This window comes from Vidua chalybeata, chromosome Z (genome assembly GCF_026979565.1).
Source record: "Vidua chalybeata isolate OUT-0048 chromosome Z, bVidCha1 merged haplotype, whole genome shotgun sequence".
In the NCBI taxonomy this organism is placed as follows: domain Eukaryota; kingdom Metazoa; phylum Chordata; class Aves; order Passeriformes; family Viduidae; genus Vidua; species Vidua chalybeata.
Genome location: NC_071570.1, coordinates 72005719 through 72033332, shown reverse-complemented (window position 1 = coordinate 72033332; position 27614 = coordinate 72005719). Strand labels below are relative to the sequence as shown.

Below are 27614 nucleotides of genomic sequence, written 5' to 3'. Positions count from 1 at the left end.
ATACATGTTCCAGAAGAAGAATTTTATGCTACAAGAATGTAACTGGAATTATTTATATTAACACAATTTATTCCAATCTATACTTCCTCTGTAAACAAACCCTTATTTTCTGTTGACTACAGGAAAAAAAATCAGAATCTAAAAGCTTACGGAGAAAATCACACTACATTTTCTCCATTATTCACTTTAATAATGTTCAGTGCTAAGAATATGGGAATGAATTCCCAGGTTTTTACACCATGCAGTAGTCCCTTTGTATTTCCTCAAACTACATTCAGAGGATTACAGGTTCAACATAACGTATGTACTAAAACTATACATTATTAAGCTCAGTGTGATTGTTTCATCCAAGAAGGTAAAAAATTATGTAGGTCTGGGGCACTATCTATTAAAATTCACCATGGTGTAGATGGAAATAGCAACCTCAGTTCAGGTAACCAATTCCCTCAGAGCCAGCACATGGCTCTGCTGCCTGCTACCAGGATGCTCAGCTGAAGTGTAACTACATTTCTCACTTCTTGTAAAGAGTAATGCCAAGGAACTAATGTCAGGTGAGCAGTCATTCATCCAAGAAAATGGGAAATGACAAGGAAATACTACGTGGACCCTTCCTGTGTTGGATCTCCTCCTTCAAAATCTTTTCCTGTCTACTTCAACTTGTGTCTGGCTTTTATACTTCAGTGTCTTTCACTCATTGTTTTACCCTGCTATTTACCATGCCAGCTGAGTAATTTTCCCTGTGTTGTGACATATTTTATTAACAAGATGGATAATCTCAACAAATTCCTTTATAGAACTTGCAAAATGAAGCTATAAACAAAATTCTACTTCAGCGGGAGAATAGTGACTGCAATGGAAAAGACAGCTGAAAGATGGTGCTGAAAAGAACACACTTGAAAAATGAAAAATCCTGGATTCAATTAACACTGACTATAAAACCAATTAGAACAAAATAATTTGGTGAAAACTTTTTTTTTTTTTTTCACTTCACTTAATGGTGACTGCTCTAAGTATACTGAACTGGTTTATCAGAAATAAATGTTATGTCCAATCCATTAAACCTTCTGTGTCTGGACTTGCACTGAAAGCAAACAATCCCCAGATGGCTGTTTTAACACACATACAGTGCCCTGGCTCTATCCCCCACCAGGAGGAAGGAATAGCCTTGTTTTATATATTTTTACAAGGCAAAGGTCAAAATTGCACAAATCCTCAACATTAAGGCCTCAACTGAATTATGAACTGATCTTCCATTTGCATAAGTCTGCCAAGACATGACAATCCCTTCTTCCTTCCTTCTCTGTAAAATACATTGTCCGGAAAAACTAATAATTCATTCTCTGAAGCTGGATGACAGAGCAACAATACATCAATTATTTAAATACATTATGCTTTCAGCCCAAAAGCAGCAGTGAACTATTTTCTTCCCAAACAATAAAGCTGTCATAAGAATTAAGAGTCAGAACCGCAATAAGATATGAATGATAGAATTTAATTCCAAATAGTGATCAAATGTATTTCAAAAGCAAAATTATGGGCTGTGCTTAATGTTTAATCAAGTAAAATATTCCAGCCAAACCACAATTCTTTCTGATAAATCTTCTACAAGACACTTTTGAAAATATTTAAGTAATTTTACTTCCCTGGAGTAACAAAAATATCCTGTATTTGAATTCAGCTATTGAATTAATAGTGTGCAGTTTTAAAAACCCATATTACTAGTGGGAATGTCTAAGCTACAGTTGGAAATAATGAAAGAAAATAATAATGGTAAATAAATAAAAGTATTTTTAGCCAAAGAGGGAAGTAAAAGTAATAAATATTGATTTTAAAAGACAAATAAAGAATTTAATGTATACCTCAAAATATACCACTAATGTATTTCAGTAATAAAAGGAGGAGCAGCAATGGAAGATTATTTAGAAGCATTTAAATAACACTTCAGCCAACTTTCAGGAGATTACCTCATTGCTACTTCAGTTTCAAAGCTTTAGATAATACAGTATTAATGAAACATTAATAATAAACCTGTCATTTACTTATCTTCTTTTTTTGAAAATCACCAATATCTTAGTGGTAGTTTCTAAAATGAAAATTCAAACAATTTTCCATAATTTACTAACACTTCTTGTATTACAATTCACCTACAATGAAATACATTTCCTGTAGTCATTCTTGCTATCTCTTTCACACTATTAGGCTCATTAGTCATTTAAACAAAAGAAAAATGCTCCCTGCATTACTGAATATTTATACTTCCCTTTATTCAAACACTTCCTTGCAGTAAATACAAGAAATTTCCCAGATATAGATGGAAAGAAGAAAAAAATAATTTTTTTAAAATGACTAGGCATGCAAACACAGTAAGTTAAATACCAACATGTAAGCATCATATGTCTCAAATATTTAATTATATTAAAACAAGCAAAATACTCTACTTACCTGACCAGTACTGCTAGTTGCCACACTGATTTCTGCTGCTCCTTGACTTTCATTCTGCCTCTCTGTATCATGGGAACCTGCCTCATGCTTGCTTTGAGGTGTTCTCTGTTAATACAAGAGTTTATGAAATTACAAACAGAAATGAGGTACAATTTACCATTCAAAGCTTTCTCAGCTGTGAGCACATCAATACTGCATCCTCAGGAAACCACTGAGCAGCACTTTGCATTTCATAACCCTGAGCCTCAAAAATTAACAGCCAAGACTGAGTGCCTTCAAAAAACTGCGAGATGAAAGAGAAGCATTTCCTCAGAGGATTACAGCCCTGCAAGACAAAGGATCTGCTGTGACACACAGCAGCACCATTTTCCACCAGCTGTGCTCACATCCCTATCAGAAATGTAATAGAATTGGAGCAAACAACTGCTCTGCTCGGCACGTGATCCCTGCTTTTACTGGGGAACATGGCCAGCACTGTTCAATTAAGCTTCACATTCAAAGATGAATAATTTCTGCTTGAACAGAAGGATACCTGTACTATAAGAATATTTCTAAATGTCAAGGACAAACAGTGTAGGAATTACCACTTTGACAGTAAAGAAATTTATATAGCCTGATACTGATCCATCTAAAATTTTGTCAAAATAAATTTAACTAACGTGGCAAGCTGGTACAGACGGTTTCAGTTCCTTTAGGAAAACAGATTTTTATACATTTACATAAAAATTAAATTGGTCTCCCTGCTGGCATTTAAATAAGCAGTTATGAAAGTAACTGTGAAGTAAGTATGTGAAGTATCAAACATCATCTATTAATGTGTTTAAATAATTTCAGATTTTCAGAAAAACATGAATAACCCATGGAAATGACTGAAGTCCAGAGTTGAAAGCAAGATTATTTTTTAAATATTGCTTTTGTTGCCAAGCTTCAATTCACAGACTGAGAGGCTACTACCTTGCAGACAACACAATCTTAATTAGTTTAGCCACATATGGTATATATCATGCAGTTTCTATGCGGCTCTGCAATGTTCTTGAGCTGCAGAGCCTAGGATAGCACAGTCTGCCTCATCTTGCTTTAACGATACTTATCTCTGACTTTTAGCAATACCTCTCTTCAATGTACACACCCTGGAACATCTTTGGATACTCTCAGTGTTTAAATTCATACAGTATCACTGGAATAAATAACTGTTTTGTTCACCTAAGACAGATGAGTCTCAACACAGAGCAGAATTTCAGAAACTAGTAATCAGCATGTGAAGTGATTACTTTAGGGATAAATTTAAAAGTGTAAATACAGTTGAACTAAAGGAATAAGGTATGTAAAAATGCAGGATATTACATAAACTAGTAAGATGAGAAAATTGGAAGCAACTATAGGCAACAAATTCCTTGACATTATACCTTCACTTATGGAAAGTAAGTAAGCCACAAAGCAAATCTCAAATTATTTTAGGACACAAAATGTCACTACTTTTTAAAATCTGATCTCTAATTTTTCACCTTCTCCGTCACTGTGTATGAAATGAAACTGCTATTGATGCTCATACAGTAACTGAAGACATTTTGGTTCTCAGTACAAGAGTGGGGCACCCAGTTAAGATCAGACCTTGCTGTACATGAGGTGAATTCAGTATAATGCTGAATTCCTGTCTCGCAACACATTTCCATCTTGAATAAAGTGTAATTATGAGTTTGACAGAATCGAGACAGATTTTTCCAGTCACTAAATGACTGGAAAGCACAAAGAAAGCAGTACTGGACATTCCTAGAGGTGAAAATCTGAATGGTTCATTAGCAGGGCTCTGACCCACTGGGTCACCTGAGAGGGAATAATACTCCTCTTCCAAGAACACTCCTGGGGGTTGGGACAGGGTAGTGAAAATGGGGTGTATCTATTAAACAGTTGTGCTGCATCCACAGCAGAGACACAGATATTTCATTCCCTGACAAGAAAAGTTTCTGCTCTCCTTTAACACTCTCTGCTTCTATTAACATACATTTGATTGCTACATGCTATTTACGAATAAGATGCCTTCCCATTCTCCCTAAGCACTCTCAAGAACATGCCAATACAAAACGTAGTCAACTCAACAGACAAATTAATTTGCAAGGCAGTTTTTAACAGTTACTAGCAGGGTTTATCTGATTTGAAATGAAGAACGTGCTCGCAACGTGCAAACCCCATTACTGTCACATGAGTTATCAGCTGGACTTGAACATCAAATCTGTGAGTTCTCAGTGAAGACTCCCTACCACTTCAGTCACTGAAGTCATTTGAAGTGAGCTGTCCTCTTCAGGCAGACTGGCACAAAGGAGTTAATAACACAGGCAGCAGAAAGCAGGTTATTAATTGAAAGTGGAGTATTTATATAAATATGTATTATATTATTATAATGTATAACATGATTAAACATACTTATTTATTATTATATGAAAACTGCACATATCCATGCACATGGATAATGTAAATATATTTTTGTATAGATACAGTATTACTGTAAATAAATTAATATTCATCTAACAGATTGCAGATTAATCGTTAGAAAGGAATATAACCACCAAAAGTATGTCCCTCCTTCATGGTGCCTTTAAACACTGAACACAGGACCTGTGGAATAAAATACAGATGCTACCAACCATATCAGCAACGAACCAGAGCATGTTCACAGCAGCAGGCTCTGTAAACCCTACATGAGGCACAGCTGCCAGAGAATGGCCCTAGTCCCTGGGTTAAACTGCACCACCTGTTTTGAAGCATGACTTTTGAGGAGGCCTCAGCTGGGTTTGTAACCTCTTCCATTGCTGAATTTTGGCATCAGACCATGAAAGTCAGTTTGACAGAGTTCACTTGTTTGCTCTTGCAGCAAAATTGTGGGAGACTGCATGTGCTGATTACAGGGACATGGAGCTCCTCCTTCCATTGCATTTGCCACAATTTTCTAAGTGCTTCTAAAGACAGCAAGAATTATCATTATCAATTTCCATGTATTTATTAGTAGAAAATTGTAAACTCTAGCTAGCACAGTAGACCATGACTATTTCTGCTAAGAAAGCCAATTACACATAATTTTACCTCATGCTTTGTCAATGTGAGATGCCAAAGCAGACACTTACACATTCATTAGGAATTGCCACTACTCCATATTAAACACAATAGACATACATGTATAAGTAAGACACATATAAGAAAATGGAAAATGCAGCAAATGAAACTAAGTAACTGTAAGAAATAATTTTGCTATAGTTGATTAGAAGACAAAAGAAAGTCTTGTGAGTCAAATAATTGAGAATGCTCCTGTCCATCACAGTTTAAAACCTGCTGAGCATAATCTCAGGAAGAAAAAAATCCTTTACATTTTATCTACGGCAACACTGCCTAATGTTACAGATAAGTTACAGATATTATGAAAGAAGGGCCTGTACCACTACTGCCAAAAATTTCCTTTTTCCTTTTAAGTAATTTCATATTGTACCCAACAACTGAAAATTCTTTCTGGACAGGTCTAACTCTACAGTGGATGAAGACACCACTACTTGCAGGTAAATTCCTTCAATTTTTTTCTAGAATCATTCACAAGACTTAGCAATTTGTCAAACCTTAAAAATGTGATAAAATGTGTGAGAATTTTCTCTGCTCATTGATGTCCAAAAGCTGATTTTAAGCTGCTGCATTATATTTGGTCTTACTCTTCAAGATATATTGCACTTGGGTTCCACAGTGACTGGCATCACCACAGCACTTACTGCATCTGCAGACAAGCTGGAATAATCATTATTGTTGTTACCAGATCTTTATAACAGAAGGAGCACATTCAATTTCGTTACTGGGACCGGAAACTAAGAAATAAACTCTCCAACCAATTTACCAGGTCAGAAAGCCAACATTTCTTTATTACCAGTGCTTAATGCATGGGGAATTCTCCTTGAAGCATGCTCAGTAACAGACTAACAGACCAGAGTATACTCCTGAAACAAATACATATTCATGACATTTCCTGAATACATGCATATATGCTAATTATTTCCATGGACTTAATCTGGATATGGTTCAAACCTTCTGATGAATCTTTTCTCCTTGAGAGTATCTCAAATATGTGATCAGGCCATAATGTACTTTTCTTATCATTCTTTGCTGTCACACACAATCCTTGTTCTCAAAATTAACATATCAGCTAGTACATAATAATTACTGATATAAGTAAATAAGGAAGCATTAGCTGGAACACAACTTATTAGTCACAGATGTAGGGAGTTAACACAAGGCTAATCTCTGGCATTTGTCCTAAGCACTGTATGGTACAAAACTAAGCATTAACCACAAATACAGGGATCAAACACTACTGTGCTGAGGTTAAAAGAATTTTCCAGCATTTTCCCACTACTGCATAGATTTCTTCTTAAAGAAATATACTTGTTCAGTAACAGTATCAGGTACAGGATAAAAATATAAAAAATGTCTCATGTTTGTATTTTTCAGTTATATGGACTTTGCAGTGTGACTGCACCACCAATTTCAGAATTGGATCTAGCTGCTCTTTGTAGGAGATGCTCATCACTTGGAAATGATTAAAAACACACTGTAAAGTATTAGGGCGTGTCTAGTGACTGCCTCCTTTACCACCATCAGCACGCTAGTAAGTCTGTCCTAAAACATGCAACCAGATATCCAAACATTTCCCGGATAAGACACATCATATGAAAATTTCAATATATCAGACCTTCAGTGTATGAGGCAGCCAAATAATTTGCTGAAAGGAGTGAAAAACTATGACAAAACCTTTTTTTCTGTAGTAGCATCTCAATAATGTTTGAGTCCCTGAGCTCAAGTAAGTTCAAAATACTGTTCTTTTTTTTTTTTTTTTTTTTCTACCAGAGTAAAATATAAACATTCCATCTGACTATATGGGGCAAAAGTATCTGTTGAGAGGCTGGTCAACCAGGCAGGGAGAGCATTACACCAGAAATAACAGGGGACAGAAGGTAGGGCTGGCAAGCAGGAGCCCTGACTGGTGACAACACAAGGGCAATGCACACGGCTGAGATAAGAGAACGCCCTTGGTCACAGGCACGCAAGGGAGAATAAGGTGCAGCAGAGCTGCCTTGCTGGGAAAGCTCCCAATGTGCTGGGCAACGGGCATGGCCGGGTGCTGCTCCCTGGCACGTCCCTGCACCGCTGCTCAGGGAGCAAGCAGGAGGTCAGGGACAGGCATGTGGACTGAAAACTGCTGGAATAGCTGGGAATCAGGGGGGTGCAATCAGTAGCACACAGTACAGCTGGAAGCAAACTGAGTTCAATACTGTCCAACATCTGCATGCTAGGACACGCTGCACCCTCCCCAGGGTGGAGAAGCTGATACGGCACAGGGTAGTCCTTTGCAGGCTACAGCAGTCCTTAAGGTCCTGAGCATCTCTCATACACAGAGAGGCTGAGAGAACTGAGACTGTTCAGCTGGAGAAAGAGAAGGCTCAGGGAGATCTTGTCAATATCTATAAACACCTGGACTGACTTATGTCAATAGACCAGGCAACTTTAATTTCACACACTATGGTCTGCATCACTTATAAGAATTGATTTCCCCCCAAATCCTGGAACTATGAAACAAGTGGAAAATTCCCATTTACAAAATGGAAAAATATACATCCTTTAGTGATCCAAATGATGCTCTGAGCTTTTTCTGTAGCTATTTTGGGTGAAGGCAAGTAATAAAATATTCATGTCAAACACACAATTTAATTTACCAGTACAAGAAATGGAGCTGACATTCTAAGTGAATTTCCATGAGAGCAGTTTTTGCTAATAGCAATTACTGCTATGGACTTTGTAATTTACAGGAAACATTCTCCATTTCTTAATATAGAACCCTGTACTTAAACACTAAAATATACCAGGCTTCTATAATGAAGTCTGACAGAAGCTCTATTCATCCTTTTTTTTACATCTTATCTCTTTTAAAAGACAAGCACACCATGAAGGTGCTTATCACAGATTCATAATCACAAAGGCATGTACAACTGATTGTTTTAATTACTTCTAAAACCAGGACTCAGCCTTCATAAGCACATTGCACATTGACATTTTTAGTGAAATTTCAAGCTAAACTTTTAACTTACATATGATTATTGACAGAAGCTCCACAGTAGTATGAGGACTAATCCAAGTATTCCATCCTCAGTTCATCAGAAACAGAGCAAGTAACAGTCTAAGAATATTGACTACCTGATTAATTGTTATATCAACAGCTGATGGGAATAATCCTGCCTACCATTATTCAAATATTTTGGGGTTTTTAGAGAAAATATACATACCACAATAAAAATAGGCAAGTTATTGCTCACTAACCTCTGCTTCAGCTGCTTGTGATTGCAGGAGCTGTCGTATACGAAGAATGTCCTTCTCTATTTGTTGAATTCTGGCCACCCTTGCCTGAAATGAATGGATTTTCACATTTGATTTTGTTCAAAAACTCCTTTTACTTACTGTACAGAGTGACAGCATGAAGCGTTCTTGGCAGATACTGTTGACTAAAAAACAAACCTACTTCAGTAGGTACATGCAGCAGGTACTACATGCATTAATTCAAGTGTTCTTTGTAATGAAAGGAATGACTGCAATCATTCAAAACAGAAGGGAGTAGCTGGGGTTTTAATAACATTGAATACTCATTTGGATGTAATAGGTCATCACACAGCACACATTTAAGTATTAAAAAATGCTCCCCTTGACTTGAACAATATTCCTGTTTCTGAAACTGACACTTTATGCGATCTTTAGCAAATTACTTCACTTTCATTTCAAATATCAGAATTTTACTTGCCTTTCAGAGATCTGAGAGATATTTTTTATTTGCAGAGTGTCTTTGAAGGTAAGAGACCCTGATAGATTTCTGTTATATTCTGTTGCTATATTGATTTGATAATTTTGCTTATGCCTAACCTCGGAGATTTTCCTCTCCTACAAATCTCAAAAAGAATTTAACAGGCTAAGTATATATATATATATATAAAAAAAAAATCTACATACTGCTTCTTTGGTTTATCTGGGATTTTACAGACATCTCTGAATCAGTCTTTTACAGACATGTTGCTACTCATTTCCCACTGCAACCATTCTGTGGTTAGAAAGGGGAATGTTAAGAGACTCCAAATGTGACAGGATACACGTACTCCAAACAAATTGTACAGTGAAGCACAGGATGCATTAGCAGTCTGTAAAACAGTAAGTGTATGACCTTGATAATTTAATAAATTCACATTATTTGACTTTAAATGTAGGCAGAAGACCAAACTGATTAAACAGTCATTTTTTTGTGTATGGAGAGATTAATGAAATGGACATATTGTTGAAAAACTTTCTGATGCCTTTACTTGATTAACATTTACAGTGCTATACTAGAAAAGCAATCTAGTGGACACTGCTAAGATCAGCATTGTAACCAACCTTATTTGACACATTTATAATCTGAAAATGGAAATAAGATGGACTTTCAAAAGGTGCTAATGCCAGAAGATGCACACGCAATAGAAACACAATGCTATCTAGAAAATTTAGAAACACAAAAGAAAATGTAATCACAAAATATGAATTACTGAAACACACATCAGAAGCACTGTGGGGAAAACACCATAAGCATCAACATTTAGTAGAGCTGGAAAGCTATAAATTTAAGCTATAAATTTGATTTGATTTTGTAAAGCAAAGTATTGGAAAACACATAAAAGCTTCAGCACAGAGGCAAACAGTTAATTTATCCCACCCTTTGCTCCTGGTTCAAGAAATTTTTAAGTATTCGAAAGATAACAGAAAAGTATTTAAAGTATTTCTGGGAATATCTATGCATTGGTGACATGATGCATGACTGACAAAATATGTCTCTCATTGTCCTTAAGAATTACTTGAATTTTATACAATTATAGAATAGTCAGGGTTGGAAGGGACCTTGGAAGGTCATCTACTCCAAACTCCCTGCCAAGGGCAGGAACATCTTCAAGTAAATCAGGTTGCTGAAAGCCCTCTCTGACCTTGAATGTTTCTAGGGATGGGGTTCCTGCTGCCTTTTGGCAACCTCTTCCAGTGTTCACCACTCCCACCATAGAACATTTCTATCTTGTACCTAATCTGAATCAACTCTCCATGAATTTTAAGCCATTACCTCTTCTCCTATCACTATTCCCTGATAAAAAGTTTCTTACAGATCCCCTTTTAAGCACCCAAAAGACACAGGTCTCCCCAAAATTTCCCATAAATTGAGTTTCTTTCTGTGTAACCAGCAATGTAGCCAATAAAGGGCATCAAGAATATCTAAGTATCTTTATATATGCACCAAAACACAGGAAAAAGAAGTTGTGCAGATGAAAACAATTAAATACTGAATGATTTGCCAAGTATTACTAACTGAGTCCTCCAAAGGGACAGGAATTCTATCTGCCCTTTCCAATTTCAGTCCAGGGATTTAAACATCAGATCATTCTTCTAATTAATTTTTTCTAGTACAGGGAAACTGGGGAGTTCCACTAACCAGGACTGTACATTGTGCCAAACACTGTAGAAACAGAAAAAAGGGATGCATTTCTTGCCACAAAGAGGTAGAGCCTAATGGCAAATGGGCAAAACAATGGAACAAGCAACAACGTTTTTAACTTTAGAACTTACTTGAGAAATATCACCTTTGATTTCTATTTGTTCAACTACATTCCCATTTATTATTACATTTACTTGTAATTTTTATTAACATAAAATAGTTGCAGAAAGTAACTTTACATTTGAAGTTACACATTATTTGACTTTTGCTGCCCCAGTAACGAGTCTAACAAAACAAAAATAAAATTATTCCACACTCACAGTGACAGAAAAATAATCACTATATAGAAAGTAAAAATAAGGAATAACATTTTGTTTTTAAAATGTTTTTGTTTGGTCAGGTTTTTTTCCAAAATAAGCATATATAATAGACAAATGCATTAATGGCTTGGTATACATACAAGACCACCATATAAATGTAACAGTGCTGAAATGTTTATATGTGTGAAACTTCAGGATCTAAATTTTCTTGTATCTTTAGTGGTCTGCTGTTTTAGCAAACTTTTAGAGATCTTGGTATAAATTCTTATAAGAATGGTAATTTAATGTAAGATTTTAACCTCAAAAAAAAAAAAAAGATCCTTTTTGGTCTGACTTGAAGGAAAAATAAATTCTATGTGAACATGAATTCAGTCTTAGAACTGAAGTATTTTTAAATATATCTTACAGAAATTAAGTTTGCTACTACTTATTACTAAATATATTGGCTACAACCTTTGAAGAAATAAAAAAGTAAAAATAAAACATCATTAAGAATGCTTTTTTCCTTTTTTTCGAGTAAGCACTACTATGTGAAATTACTGGCTTCAGAGAATAGTTACAAGTTTACAAGTTAGTGTAAATCATTAAACTAGCTGAAATAAATTGCCAACAGCATTCTTATCTATCTTTCTGAACAACTGCTGGGCACATGAAGATTGTGAACAATCTTCACAGAAGACATCAACAGTGAGTTGCTGTGAGTTAAGTTGCTTCAGAAGGAAACAAAGCCAAATCATGCCAGACAAAAAATGGGAGAAAGCCATTGTTTCAAGGCTCATGAGAAAGGGCAGCTACAGAAAAGTGCAATGACTACCTGGGCAACTGCAGGCTACCAGCTCTCTCACAGAATAATCTCTGGGACTCTTAATTTGAGACGTCTGCAATGCCAACCTTTATGTGGCTGAAATGTTCCCTCCCTTCAGCCTACATTTTGAGCAGTATTGTGTATCCCAATCAGTTTGGTTGGAAAGAAAATACTGAGCAGAAAGAAAATGGTGAAACTACTAAGTTGAATATCCTTGCCAAATACAAATGTTTCATTTTGCACATTTAAAGATCACAGTGAAATAATGCACAATTTGCTCTTAGATATTTGCACATCAGTGAGCTTCTATATATTTTTGGCACTGGTCCTTGGCAGAATGAAATCAAGGGGAATTCCAGATAAATTCACAAGAAGCACATGCAGAAGCAGTTACTTTGTATTCAATAATCTTTATATAATCACAATAGGCACTGTAATTTCTGCAAGTATGTAAGTATTACACACATACAGAGAGAGAGTGAAACAGCTGTGACAGACTCCATGTCAAAGATTAATTCAGAAACCCATAAAATGTTTCAACATGATCTTGGCAGCATTCTTCCCCCCACCAAAATTAAAACCCCTCAAAAATCAGGGAAGAAGCAAATTCAGGGTCAGCTTGATTACTTCCACATAGTGATATAACTACAGCAAGTTGTGTGTCTGAATAATTTCTTTTAATCCCTGCCTGAGCGCATTTAGAATGCTGCCAGCAGCCTAGCCTGCCTATTTAGCTTAATTCATCTTCCTCCAACTTAAGCCTGTTAACAGCAGCAGAACTTTCCCAGGAGTTTTGCTGTGCAGGACCTTCACTCGGGACAGGCTGACACAAAGTGCACAGCTGAAACTGTGGAGGGCATCACCCCTGCTGATAAACCCCAGTAACTGCCCTGCAGCTCCCACATCAGAGCCAGTGATTCCCCAAGCAGACTGAACCTGGGCCTGCTTGAGAACATCAGCCAAATCCCTGCACAGCCCTGCACACATAACCCGACAGCTGCAGGGTATCTCTATGGCTAAATACTTTCAACTGTCAGAGTTTTCTGAAAAGTCCACCAGATTACTACTTTAGAGTTTAAAACAACTATTCTGATTACCTCTTGTAATCAGCACAGTTGCTTTAACTTAAATGTAAAACCAAATTAGAAATGTTTCTCATGCAGCAAAATTTTGTGTTGAGTCAACCTAGCGAGGGAGATAATGCCTAAAAAGACTTCGTACTGAAAATACTGATTATCATCACATTCACCATAAAACCCTCAAGTCTTACTAAGTTGGTTATTTAATACGTCTAGAAATAAATGTTAACAAATAATTCAAATTGTTGTTTTCCTACTATGGAGGATTATTTTTTATAACCAGCAACCAACGGATTATTTAATTTATGATTTGCACATGATTGCATTCTGATTTATACTTCCAAAAGGGTGGGCCATGTGGTTAGGTATGTACATATCCTCATCATGAATGCAAAACAACTCTTGGTGAGAGCAAACAACTCCCAGATATGTATGTGAATTACATTTTTCTTGAACATCTTGTTTGAAAAGATTATCCCCTGATACATCTTTTCTGGCTAAGGAAACTTAACAACAGTAGCTGGATGTTATTCTAAACTCAGAAGCATGAAGAAACCCAGCAGAAAAAGGTGCAAAATAAAGCAGTTGCAAATACATTGGCTTTTCTGAAGTTAAAATGGTAGTAAATTGTAAGGAAATTATCATTAAAAAGTATTTTCTCTTGGATAAATTGTCTACATCTGCTGAATCAAAAGGATTATTTACAACAGGCAGATGAGGGTACTTTTTGCCCTATTATTTCTTATGTCCTTATTCCTATTTTTGTATTTGAAAGGCTAACTAAATGCTGTGTTTACATACAGTTTAAAGATACAATTACCAATAATTTAATAAATATGCAGAAAAACTTTTCCCCTTGCTTTTAATGGTGAAAGACAAACAGTACCTGTGCTCGCTTCTCCATGTCCTGACAAGTGCCCAGTTGTTCTTCCATTGCAGCTCTGATTTGCCTGGCCTCATACTCCAGCTGCCTTCTGGTCATATCTGTTTGCAAGGAGAACTGAAACCAGAGTACAGGGAAGGCATTTTAGCAAATACCATTGATGTAAACAATGTATTTCTCAGAACAAAAAGCAGAACCATTACTTTTCTACAACAAATTTCATAAAGAAAACAGTAATACACTCTTAAAACATGACTGCATTAGAAAAACAAGAATGCAATGATGTTCAACCAGCAGACTATACCTGAGTTTTGTCAAATTTCTAAATATAATAAATAAGCACTGAGAAATTATAATTCCCTACAGGAACATCTGGCTGCTACCAACAAAATTATGATGTGTGCCATCTGAATTGGCATTTTCAAAAATATTCAAAAGTATTAAGCTACTGTACAGCCTGTGAAAAGAGCACAAGTGTTAAACCCAAGAGCAGCAATACAGCCTAAGGGAAGACTTTTGAACTAAAAGAAATTTTGAGGCAGGCACAAAGCTCTTCACTGGCTTTGGTCAATTATTCAGTCTGTAAATAAATAAGTCTCCAAGAGTAGTCTTTCCAAAAGACTTCACCAAGGTCAATTCAGAGAGTCAAAACAAGACAATCATCTGCAAGGACCAAATGGGACCTGTCAGTTTGCTGTGTCTGGCCTAAGCAGTAATGGATATAAATTGCCACAAAAGGCCTTTAGTGTAGATGTTAAGTAATGCATTCTAATCCTAAGAGTAGCTAAGTGAATTCATTATCTATGGAACAGAGGAGTCAACCTTAAAACCTACGACAGTGTGACAGAGATACAGCTGACAGTGCTTTGAGAATGGGCTGCAGATCCCCAAAATCTTTTTTCAGGCCTTTTCCCTTGGTTCTGGTGCTCTGCTAAGCTCAGCCATGACTCAGTGTTACTTCTGCCCACTGAAGAAGAGCTGTCTGTTTCCATTTCCAGAAGGCTGACTGATCCTTCATCAGGTGTGACTCTCTCAACCACATCTTCCCAACTCTGTGTGTGAAGGATGCACTGCGAATACATCCACGTTGCTGACATCTAACAGGAAATCCTGCATTATGTGGGATATCAGACATTATTATCCCAGTTAACGGTGACTTGACTGTAAATGGTTTGGAGATGCCAAAGTAAAAGCTTACAGCAACACCTGCATGGGCTGTAGAATCACTTTACTGATAGTTGTGAAATAACACCTCTTGTGTACATTGTCATATGCTAATATTACTCTCAAAACCAGAAAAATCCACCAAACAAAAGAACAAGGGAGAAGATGGTTAAGGAAGTGTACTGCCATGCAATTAATTTGTCATAATGACTTCTCAATGTTCCTCTGTTTTCACTGACATTTATACTGATACGGATGAAATTTGATGTGTAAAATTCTACACGAAATGCATTATTTAAGCTAAGTTATCATTACATACCGAATGAAAAAAAAATTTGAACTAAAGTGATAGTTGAGAATGTCACCAAATTAATAAAATACACACAGCATCTAAACAGAGGCTGTAGCACAAGACATCTCACCAAGCACTCAGAAGGTACTTACATTTTCAGTAAGGGGGAGACTATCAATCCTTTTAGTGAGGTTCTGAAGCTGGGCATAATACCAGTCCTTTTCTTTCTCTTCCTTCTCAAGCTCCGCAAGCAACAGAGATCTATTAAAAGCAGAAGGAGGAATTTTCTCACCATTAACACCTCATTTCCATCCGGAGGTTTGAAGAAGACACTAAGGAGACATTTAAGTTCAGTTCCCTGGCACTGGCTAATCAACCTATCCACTCCTTTGTGCTAAGCATTTCAGGTCCTTATCTATGAGAGAGAAAAACTATACATATTTCTCTAAAAAACCCATTTTGAAATCCAAAGCTAAGAGACCTTTTGTGAAAGTAAAACCAGTTATTAGTGGCTAAGTTGTACCCTGCTATAGTGTTAACTTGTACCCTGCTTCTTTCAAAAATATACTTTGTCTAGTGCAAACAGCATTTAAGAAAAGGTCTGTCAAAGAAATGTGTACAACCCTCAATCCTGAATTACTGAATTGAGGATCTTCACCTTCGCACTAGCAAAACTACAGGTAAAGCACGCAAAACAAGCCATTTCTGTGAGTGTCTAAAATATTTTAAACCAGTGTTTTCCACCAAATGTTATAGACAAGATATATTTACAGCTGTTAAAAATATTTTAAATGTGTATCATAAGCATACTGCATACCTGAATAATAACTAGGAAAGACAAAATGAATAATATATGCAGACTATCAAGGAAAAAAACTATTAAAAATTTCACATACTACTTTATCAATCCTTCATGAACTGAATTTTGTATAGTTCTAAATCTTATGAATATAGTAAAATAATGCTCATGTCTACAATACTCCTCAAAATATATACTAAAATTTTTCAGCAAAATCTTGCTAGTAGGAATAAACAGAAAAGCCAGTGTTTTTTTTTTAATACAAGTTTATTATTTTCTTTCTAATGCTTTCTGTGAGTACTGTTCTTCCTTCTGATATTTTAATATTGCTCATTAACAGAGATGACAAAACCAACACTTAGCCAGAAGACAGAAAGTTGCATACAAGTTTGCCCAGTATTATTTCCCATCCCTTAACTTTTGCATCCCTCTCTGGCTGCAGCAGTTCTGAGCAAATGAATCTTTATAAAGCACACAAACACATTAAGAATAATTACTGTAAGTCATTAAGGAACAATTACACAGCATACAACAAAAGTACAAATTTCCCCTGACTATTTTGATAATGCATCACAGACATGATTTGAGACGGTAATTCATCTTCCACACAAAATAAAGAAGAAAGAATTTTAAAATTTGCATTTAAAAGAATCTGTTTGACTTATTTCCTGCTTTAAAAATATTTCAAGCTAATTTTGATGAGTTAACATTTATTCCATATCCTATATAAGTGGCTTGGCCTGCGTGCAAATGGAAAATTAAACGAGAGGATCCCTCCCCTTGAATGTGAGACTGGAAAACTACACACATCTAAGAGTGCTAAATGCTTGTAAATATGAACAAAATGGCATAAATTTCCAGACTTGATCAAACAGTCATGTTGAAGCAGATTTAAGGATGCCAAGGTTTACAATAAAAATGATTGAAAAGAAGTAACAAACAATTACCATAATTTGGCAGGTAACCAGAGCAGTATCACAGGACAGCAGTAATTCTTCAGTCAGAAGGATGTGGCTGGCAGAAATTCCTGAAGTCCTTAAGACAGACTGAAGGCAAAACTAATAGATGGTGCTTGGGGAAAGCTCATTGAGAAAGCTTTTTTTGCCTCTCACCTGCCCATTCTCTTGCCACACAGCCCTAGTGCCTAATCTCTGGACAGAGTGGAATTCTGCATAGCTTCCCTTTTTACCACCTTGAGTGCCCAGGCACCAGTTGTGTCCAGGCTGTGAAATAAAATTTGCAAAAGCACAATTAATGCAATCCTTATAAAAAGTATTTTTACTTTTGAGGACTTGCAAATGTGAAAGGACTAACTAATTCTGCCTCTGATGTCAAAGAACTGGTAGCAGAAACCGAAGGGATTACTTTCAGCTAAGTAAACATGTGATTAAGTTCCTGTTATGAAATGTAGGGTATTCAGTATGTGACACAGTGTGTCATTCAATCTGTTTTGACGTGCCCAATGGATGCTGGAAGCAAGAAAATAACTTAGGAACCATCAGAGCTGCATAAACAACATAATGCATGACCCGAGGGCGACTTGTTTAATTTAATATTGTCATTTTGTCTTCTGAAGTGATGCTTCATGTGGGATTACTAGTTTAGTATCACTGCTCCATGAGAATTCAGGTTTTAGCAGTCTTTAAGTTCTCCCAGCACAGAACCTGAAGGGTCACTACAACTACAGCAGGCTGCACTTCAGTTTCCTTGAAAATAAGCAGCAATAAGCAGCAATTCTCTGTAGATGTGTCTGATAAGCTGTTCCCCACGTTTAACATTACTCTCAGATACTATTCCAACCGGAAGTACAGCTGCTTCTCAGCCTCCTGGAGCTTCTTGGTGTTAGGAGAGGATTTGAAGTGGAAGAGCTGCTACTGGTCATGAAAAACAAGATGGAAAAAACCAGTGCAGTTATTCCATATTTTTTATACCCCTAAGGTGCTTACATTAGGACTTTCACAGCATCAGAGAAAATTCTGTTCTCTGTCAAACCCAGTCAAGTTCACTGAGAATTCAGCAAAGCAAATGGAGAAAGCTTTTGGAACTTGACACTATTTTTATGAGTTAACAAAAAGTTTTCAATTTGAGCTGTTCTTCCGAAGGGTGGGTTTTTCAAAGACTTCTCATATGGCACTTTTGAAGCTCCCAACAATAGAGGAAGCTGAATGAATGCAGAAAATTCTTGACTTCTTTTTCAAGTATTTTCTGCATAATTATGTCAATATTATTCCTGGCTAAAAGGAGAAGGGAAACAAACTACATGCTACTCTACTTGTATTATGTAAATTACAACTATAATTAATACTTTCACTTCAATTGGTGGGAGATAAAATAAAATCTTGAAAAGCACTGCTGATGCTGTAAAGTTTGAGGTCAGTTTTACCAGCCAGCCAAAAGGATAAAGCATAATGGAAGAAAGAAGCCACAAGATAGAAAATGCTCCAAATCAACATCAAAGAAATAAACAAAGAAATGCCAAAAACCAGAATGAATAAAGAAGGCATACAAACATTTTCATATAAAATATATAAAAATATATAAAATTTCACAGAAGACTGTCATCTTTAGTGGCCAATTACAGAATTTAGAAAGGTGAGATTATTAAATTTGCTAAATTGCCAAGGGCAAACACACAAAAATATTAACCTGCAGTGTACTCTGAAAAAATTTCTTGTTGATACAATGCTCTTATCAAGTACACCTGGAAATAGCCAGAGAACGCAAGAGATATTTCATGATTAGAGTATTCTAAACTGGCAATTTAAAAGCACAGTGCTGCCACTTCCCATTTTTCTCTTTGGTTTTTTAAACTTTGGAATTAGAGGAGAGCCAAGCAAATGAGATATGTGCCAATAATTTCATCTTTATTCTGGCAGGTGAATCAATTGATAAATTGTCTTCCTCTCTGAAGTTCACTTTCAGTCAAGTGTGGAGGGTTGACCCTGACTGGATGCCAGGTGCCCACCGAATTGCTGTAAATATTTAAATACATCATTTAGTCCTCACACAAACACTGTTGCCCTTAAGTAGCATATATTGTGCCAGCGTGTTAAAATACTGAATGGAAATGGTCTCCTGATGCATATTTCTGGAAAGTGTTATTTTATTCTAAATTATTTTAGACTTATCAAGTTCAACAAGTTCTTGAAAGTCTGTTTAAGTGCAAAATTCTAAAACTGATCAGCAAATATATACATTTAGATACACAGAAATTTAGTAAATATGCCAAACAAGTTCATACACAAAACACAGGAAAATAAGTGTTTAATTTTCTTTTAGAAATGGTAGTGATTTTAGATGCACAGTCCTATATTTCCCCCCCCCCCCCCCAGTTTTGATTCATTTGGCTACCCAGGGTTCTTATCAATGCTCTACATGCTTTCACATGTACCTTGAAACAGCTTAAAGAACAGAGCAGTTTTGGATTATCTGTCATTTTACTAATAATGAAGCCAGATGTGATCTGGCCATGCCTCCACACATCTTCTCCACAACACAAATATTTACCCCATCAGCTATGACAGTAACAGTGTCTAAGCTACTCTGAAATTTTAACATCCCTTTTCTCCAGCATTATTTGGAACACAGGCTGGTTTACTGCCTAAGCTGTCTTCACTGCCAAGAAAAATGGCAGTGAGTACTGAGTGATTGTTCTTGTTCCTAAGAACAATCACCTCAGAATCCACCAGGATGGGGAAGGATCACAGATCATAAATCAGAGGTGCTAATCACCTTAAAGAACTCTGGCTGCTATAAACGCTGCTTGTTCCAAGTGAGCAGGAGTTCACTGGAACCACACTGGAAGTTCCAAGTTTAAAGATTTTAGTATCATCTGTAGCAAAACACAGCACTGGAAGAATACAAACAAATGCACAGTTTGTTAAGACAGTAAATAACAAACACATCAGACTCTTGAAGACTGAGATAAGCAAGTAGATAGATTCCCGAATTCCTAAATATTCTTATACAGCGCCTCAGAAATCTACGTTTTATGCAACTGAACAAGTGTCATTAGTGGTGGCCTAGGTTTTTTTCCTAGGAGAAGGAAAAAAATTGAGTGGCTGCTACAACATGCTCAGTATGGACCCAGGGAAATTACTTTTATTCTACTGATAGGACCAAAAAAACCGGGGACCTGGATCTTGGAAGAAAAGCATCGTCCTTTCAGGTCTTGGCTGGAAAAATTTTGCTGAACTCCAGAGAAAATCCTTTAGAGGAAGGGCTTCTAGAGGGCTATCCACAACACGCTCATTACCCACAAAGCTTTCTGTTACAAATTCAAACTGGATTTTTTTTGCTACTTAATGTCTACTAGGCATAAAAATACTGTGTTGCAGTTTATTTGATTTTGCAGCCCACAGCTTGATAGCCCATCCATTAAGTAGGACCAAATCTTTAGGAAACCCTGTCTTGCAGACGGGCTTCTGAAAACATCTGGTATCTCAGTCAGGTTCATTTTAAGAAATAAAGATGGCTTCAGTGGAGACAGCTGCATGTCTCTTACTTTGCATTTCCTTTGTAAGTGACTGATAAAGTGCTACAATTCTGAATTATAATACAAAAGTATGTTCTTCCTATACATGGGTACCACTGCCTTTCAAGAAAAGAAATTCCAGGATTTTGTCAATACAAAACATCTGATAGCAACAACATCTTGAAGATAAGAACACATATTTTGTTTAGCTGATACATTTGCTGAGAGAGTAGAGTCACTAGGTAAATGTCTGCTAATAGTAAATAATTGATAAACCAGTTATGGTACTTAATAACCATTTGCAATCAAGAGAAAACTATTTCACCATCATCCTAGTACAGCTTCAGCATTTAGCAACAGTAGTGAGGAGATATGGAGGTGGTTAGAATGCTCCACCCTTGCTACTTAAATATATTTCAGACAGTGACAACCTGCTTATCAAAATAAAAAAAAACCTTCAGCCAACAAAGAGTAACAATGAAATGCACATATGAAGAAGCAGAAACTGAATGATACTTCATTTTTGAAGTATTTTTCTGCATGTGCATCTAAATAAAATGTAGATTCCTGTTTTTTTACCTGTCACCACTGATCAAAACCATATTCATGATAGTTAAATACTATGTGTGTCAGTAAACTTCCACATTAAGATCAGAAGTCAAACCATACTGGAGGAATAAACAAATAAATTTACCTCTCTTTTTCTAGCTCTTCTAAGTAACCAGTGCTTTCTCTGCTTCCATTCATAAAGCCTCTTCTTGGAAATGACCCCATGGGGACTGGACTGCACTCCCCTGAGCGGCTCGACACGGAGCCTTCCCGGCTCCCATACGAACGCACGGACATCTTTGGCCTTAACTTCACCCCAGCGAAGCTGGTGCTTTCCAAATTCAGTTCTGGATAACAAACAGCAAACATTTTTCAGAGCTGAAGGTTCAGCAGCACGAAGTTAAAAGATAATTTCTGTCTTAATTTCTTACTTCCTGAACAAATCCATGTGGTTTTTTATGGAAGCATTTTGCACAGAAATGCAGTGAAAATACTGTGAACAAAAACAATGGATATGGTGGACTTGGAGAACAGCAGTTATCTGAGCAGATGGCCAAACTACAATCCTGGCAATCAGAACAGTATCCTACAAAAGCCTGCCTGCCTCCTTCCCAGAGGACTTAAGAAATGGGCAGAATTTTGCATAAACATAATGAATTACCTTGTGACCCACTTCCTAACAATTTATTTTCCAGAGATCCTGCAAATGTTTCACCATCATGTAACAGATGACTACCCTGTTCATCACAGGGCTCTTAAACATAGACATCCCTATGAAATTTCAGGGTCAGTGGCAGGGATGATGGATGTATACAGGGAGTTAGTGGTCTGGGCTTGCTGGCACTTCCCATACAAGGGGATATATACTTCCAGCCCATGCTATAAGGAAGGGGCCATAAATTTGCAGAATGACAGAAACAATTCCAGTAATATGACATGGAGAGGGCAGGATATGCAAACAAATTTAGAAAATTGGTGGAACTACACCAACTTTAACTTTTTTTTTCCAAGGAAAGAAATGTGAGTTATATAAAATGCAATTCATATGAAATCCTAGAGTTACAGCAGCAAAAGTATAAATGGAGAAGCTTTTTTTTTTTTCCCCTGAGAATGTGTCTTAAAATGTTTAGCAAAAATGTTCAGGCACTGAGACTATGCCTAATCATCAAGGTCAGTGCAGGAAAGAAGATACAATTGACTTCAAAAATTTTATCCCAAACTAAAAACAATGGACAAAGAAATTAACCTACTTAAAACATAATTACCTTTAAGTCGTTCCAGTAAGTCAATTTGTCCGGAAGATGCCATTGCCTCATCTTCAATACTTCCTTGTAGCTGTTTCAGTACCTCCTATAAGAAATTAAGCCTAATTAAGAATCCTTACAATAGTAACACACAAGGTAAATACATCCTATCCTACCCTAAAGTGCACGCTCACTTAACAGCTGCTGAGACATTGATGTAAATTATATTTCATGTGAGCAGTGATCAAATGTCATAATTTTAATTCCCATCAGATATATTCTACAATGTTTACCCCAGCACTGTCATCACGTAAAGTGTATCTTGCATAAACCTATCCGGCAGTTCAATCTATTGGATTGTTTGGAAGTTCTTCTAAAAGTGAATACCAGTTATTTTGAATTAAGAGATGAAGAAATGTAAGGACAGAGAAATCAGTCAGTCTTGTAAAAATAAATTTTGAATATGTAACTAAGAGAAAAGTATCTTGACTAGAAGCAATGCCCAGGATTTGTTTTCTTTGAGGCCTTAGTACCACTGTAAAGCTGCAAGAAGAATCATGTTATTCTTTCTACAAATGCTACTATTACCATGCCTGGGAGCAAAAGATTTAGGTTTCCTTCATGGCACCTATTATTTGTATTATTACTACTTCTATTTCAACCACCGTCAGGCCCACCAGAAAGAGATGCAAATTCCTTCATGCAGCTGAAGCTTCAAATCTGAGAATACTGCCATGTGCTATTGAAACTGTGTATGATAAAATTATACAGCTGAAGGAACATAGTTCTCATCTACAAAAAAATCATAGTAAACAATGACTATTACACTAAAGGGGCCTGTAAGCCCCCAGGTCTTGAATGCTCAGTGGCCTAAATTCACGTAGAAAATTAAATGCAAGTTAGTGAAAGTCTTTTCAATATCATCATGACAGACGCATCAATAGCAAGAACAAATCAAAAAGACTGGCTACAAGGCAAAAAGCCCTTACTGGAATTTAAAGTATCATTTTCCATACTGTGCCTAGAAAATACTTTTAGAAGCAGCAACAATCAGGAGATTAAACCTGAATTAAACAATTCTGAATAATGGAAGGTATTCTGTAATTTTCATATACAGACTCTGTACACATGATTGTACTTTTATTTAGATCTGAAAACTAATGAATTCTAGACAATTTAAAAATATGTCCATACCAAAGTTTTGCTCTTTGAGAGTCTACCGTACCTTACTGTCAATATTAGTGGGTTTTGCAACTTACACAGAATGTACCTTTTAAATGCATTATTCTCTTTTCAAGAGGAAAAAAAACCCACGGAATCTACAAAAAGTCAAGATTTTTTTTAAGCAGTGCAGTGATAAGCTTTTCTCTATTCAAAGTGTTCTTACTTCTTACTAAAAAAAAGTGAGTAAAAGGATTTTGAGTACAGAACTGTGCAGAGTTCTGGGGAAATAATCTCAAGTCCTCAGACCAACACTCAGACCAAATGGTAGCAGCCCAGGTGCTGCAGCCTCTGCCATGCTGAGCTGGGAAAAATAATTCTGGAGTATAGACACCCAGATTTCCAGTTTACTGATGGAGTCAAGGTGTTTGTCCAAATTCATGTCTTAGTTTGGACGAATTTGATGCCAGATTTCCATCCTTCCACACCAGCTGTACCTGGATTCCCATTGCAGGTATCTCGGAGCATGAACCAAATTCCTCTTGGATCAAGCCAAGCCAGCAGTTACACCCAGGACTGCTGATGGGCATTCACTCCATGGGACCAGGCTAAAGTTAGTCCAAAGACAAAATACCCTGAAATATAGATTGAATGTGTGCTGGGTCCTCAACACAATTCACCTACAGAGTTGCTCCTACTGCACTGCCTGTTAATGTCAGCTTTGCCTTTAGGATCAAGCCTGGGGTGACAAAATCCATAGTCTTGGAAAGACATCTTCCCTGTGCTTCTGCTTTTAAGTATGTTCAAGGGCACCCTCATCAGCCATATGGCACAGCCATCTCTATACATAACATCTGCCCTGTCAGCAAAGGCAGACAAATAACTGATGTGGTGTTTTTCAAAGAAGGGCTCCTGCACTGTGTGATACAAGGGCAGATCTGCAGATAGCAGTCTTGGCTTAAAGTCTAAAAGGACAGTGTGGATATGTGAAGTGGTCTTGAGAGAGTTTTGCATTCTTATTGGAAACCTGTCAACTCAGACAAATTTAGAAATAACTAATACATCATTTTTCTCTGAAAACAGCACTGTTTTACAAGGGAAAAACCTAAAATCCCACCTCTCCTTCCATTCCCTTTCTAGAATCCTCTCTCTCACATGTGTGGAAAAACTGCTGTTTCAGCATGTTTAGGATACTTCCCCATGTAATGAGTCTTCCTGCTCTAAGAGCCAATATAAGAAGCTAAATGGAACTACCATCAGCTTTTCCTGCCCTACAAATTACATCACTGAGGTGTCCAGGCAGCAAGGGACTGCTCTTTTCTAAATAATGGAAACAGTTAAACACTAGCACACTGGATCACCTTGCTCAAATCTTCTGTTTCAATTCAGAAAGTTAAGTTTTAACTTTTAGCTTTTGTATCATGCCCTTTTTCCTGCAACAGCACAGGCATTTTTTTTCTCAAGTCAGTTTTCCTGTATTTTTCTACATTTCTTTTCTACAGTGCTATTGCTAAGGCAACAATGCCATTACAGGGCTGTGACATCAACTTTAAACTCCATCACAGTACACTTCAAAATCTAAGCTGACAATTCAATAGGCAGTTAAATAAAGGAGACAAAGGTTAGAGAAGGAGATGCAGCCCCATGGCCAAGTAATAGTGGAAAATGATGTTGTGTGCTAAAATGACAAGGCAGGGAATTTGCAATTTTAAACTTGAATAAGGAACAGAGAAGTTTTCTGCAATAATCCTTCTGGAGGAGACATGGCAAGTTATCTGTTACTGTGCTAATGAAAATTTTTATTTATTCACTGTTCATAAATCTAGGATTCAACACTAATGCTGTTTACGTATATAGAGTGCTTTGAAATAGTATTTTTCCGTGATAATTTTATATTAAATTTGATATCATGTTCACTAAAGCATAAAATAGTCTCCAAGGTTCAATTAGTATCTGTTTAGTTATGCAAATTTCAGTAAGTCTTTTAGTAGTGGTTTACAGCATTATTCTAAGCAAACTCTTTACTGATTTAGCAGTGACTTACGGAAAAAATACACAAATGTAAATCTGTAAGAAAAGGCTGCAAGGCTTTTTCTGTTCTTTTAAAGAATGCAAGTCAAATTATTTTAATGGTCACTTAAGTATAACCTAGTTTATCTTGTTCTGTGCAGAAGTACAAAAGAATGTTTTTGGAAATAGAACAGGCCCTATGACTCATCATCCTTTAAAAGGGTTTCTGTCTTCACAGTCTCTGGACTGTGAAATACTGAAACATTGTCTATTTTTTGTCTGGTTGGCTGGGTTTTCTTGTTTGGACTCTGTGAATATAATCCTGACATAAAACTTACTTTATGAATAATTAAATAAAAGAGATCAGATCTGTCAGCATGTAACTGCACAACTATGGTAAATAAAAGCACCTTTACTAACAGTAAGTGCACCCAGCTAAGTGGTAAGGGTTCTTGTAAATAACAGGGTTTAAGGGCTGTGAATTTACTCAAGCTGCTAATAAGGAAAGGAATCACAGAGGAATAATGCTTACAATGGCTGATTTAAAATCCCAAGGAGTTAAGACTTAAAGTGTATTCAATTTTTGGGAACTGTAAGTATAAATATTAATACTTAGGGGAATATTTCAAAATATAGTATATGTAAAAACAGATTTTGATGGCAATTCAGGTATGTTTGGTCTTCTGTAAACACTATTCTCCCGCCATACCCCTTAAACAGTAAACTTTATTAGTTGTATTCACTTTTGTTATAGCTATGTGTATTCAGTGAATGACAAAATCTATGAAAATCACAGTGAAAATTAAATGTATGAAACTCCTGGATGCAGCACACCAGAAATACTCAGAGGCCAGTTATGTTGGTTACCACTGTATTTACAGTATTTGAATATAAAACCAGGTTTAATTGCACAAATAAAGTGTTTACAATTTCAGAGAGCAATCCAACATCTATTAGCAGCATACAGAATGGGAATATGCATAATGAATGAATAAAAAATCATGGTTAACCAAATCATATTTTTTTTTAAATTACAGTATTTCTGACAGCATTGGCACCTGTATTTTTAACCTGGTATGCTGAAAATGTAACATAAATTTTCTAAATTGAAAGTAATTTTTGACCTCCAGTGGAGCTGAGCATTGTTTCAATTACTATTTAGAAATGCAGGAAAAAAGGTAGCATAGACTAAAAAAACTACCACTCAAATTCCACAAAACCATTAAATGTCAGAACCATGGTGGAGGGGTAGACATCAGAATATCATTCTTTTTTAGTGATAGTAGAAACTTAAGTTCAAGTTCTTATATGACCTTTCATAACTACATGAACTTGACAGTGCATTAATTCTGTCACATATAGTACAACATTCATAGCGGCTGAGGGAGTGCTTGGAAGGAGCTCTTTGCTCCTACACATTTTGGTGAATTATACTGCTGCTTAATCAGGTCTGCTGGGAGCCCTTCAAATGCCAAGAAGTGCTCAGGCTGCTCAACCCTGTAGCCAGGTGCAAATGATAACACCACCAATGACAGCACTGTTGACTGAGGTTGAACACCGGAGCAACTCAACTTTCAACCTTGCAGAAAGAGGAATGCATTTCTTATGTGAAATGATGCTGTTCATTTTAATTTCCAACAATGTCATTTTCTAAATGGAAAATATTCACCCAGTGCCACCATGCTCAGGAGCTGTCACTTTCTGTAACCACTTAAAGAAGACAGTACGAAGTTTTTAGTGTAAGTACATTGTCAGGTCAACTAAAGTTATCTGATTTTATGCTCAGAAAGAGGGTTGTCTAAAGCAATGGTATTAACTATATGTATCATCAGCTTTATTTCACCTAAATTCTAAAAAGAAAAGTAAAC

General features: G+C 36.4%; 1 protein-coding gene across 1 annotated transcript in view; it reads right to left on the bottom strand.

Moving 5' to 3' along the window:
• APC (APC regulator of WNT signaling pathway) overlaps positions 1 to 27614 on the bottom strand; it is an 87647-nt gene that overhangs the window by 16924 nt on the left and 43109 nt on the right. The window contains exons 3-8 of the mRNA XM_053932918.1: positions 22597 to 22681; positions 21477 to 21678; positions 15662 to 15770; positions 14057 to 14170; positions 8788 to 8871; positions 2443 to 2547 (exon numbers count right to left, since the gene is read on the bottom strand). Coding sequence (XP_053788893.1) covers positions 2443 to 2547; positions 8788 to 8871; positions 14057 to 14170; positions 15662 to 15770; positions 21477 to 21678; positions 22597 to 22681 — 699 coding nt within the window. The remainder of the gene's footprint in view (positions 1 to 2442; positions 2548 to 8787; positions 8872 to 14056; positions 14171 to 15661; positions 15771 to 21476; positions 21679 to 22596; positions 22682 to 27614) is intronic.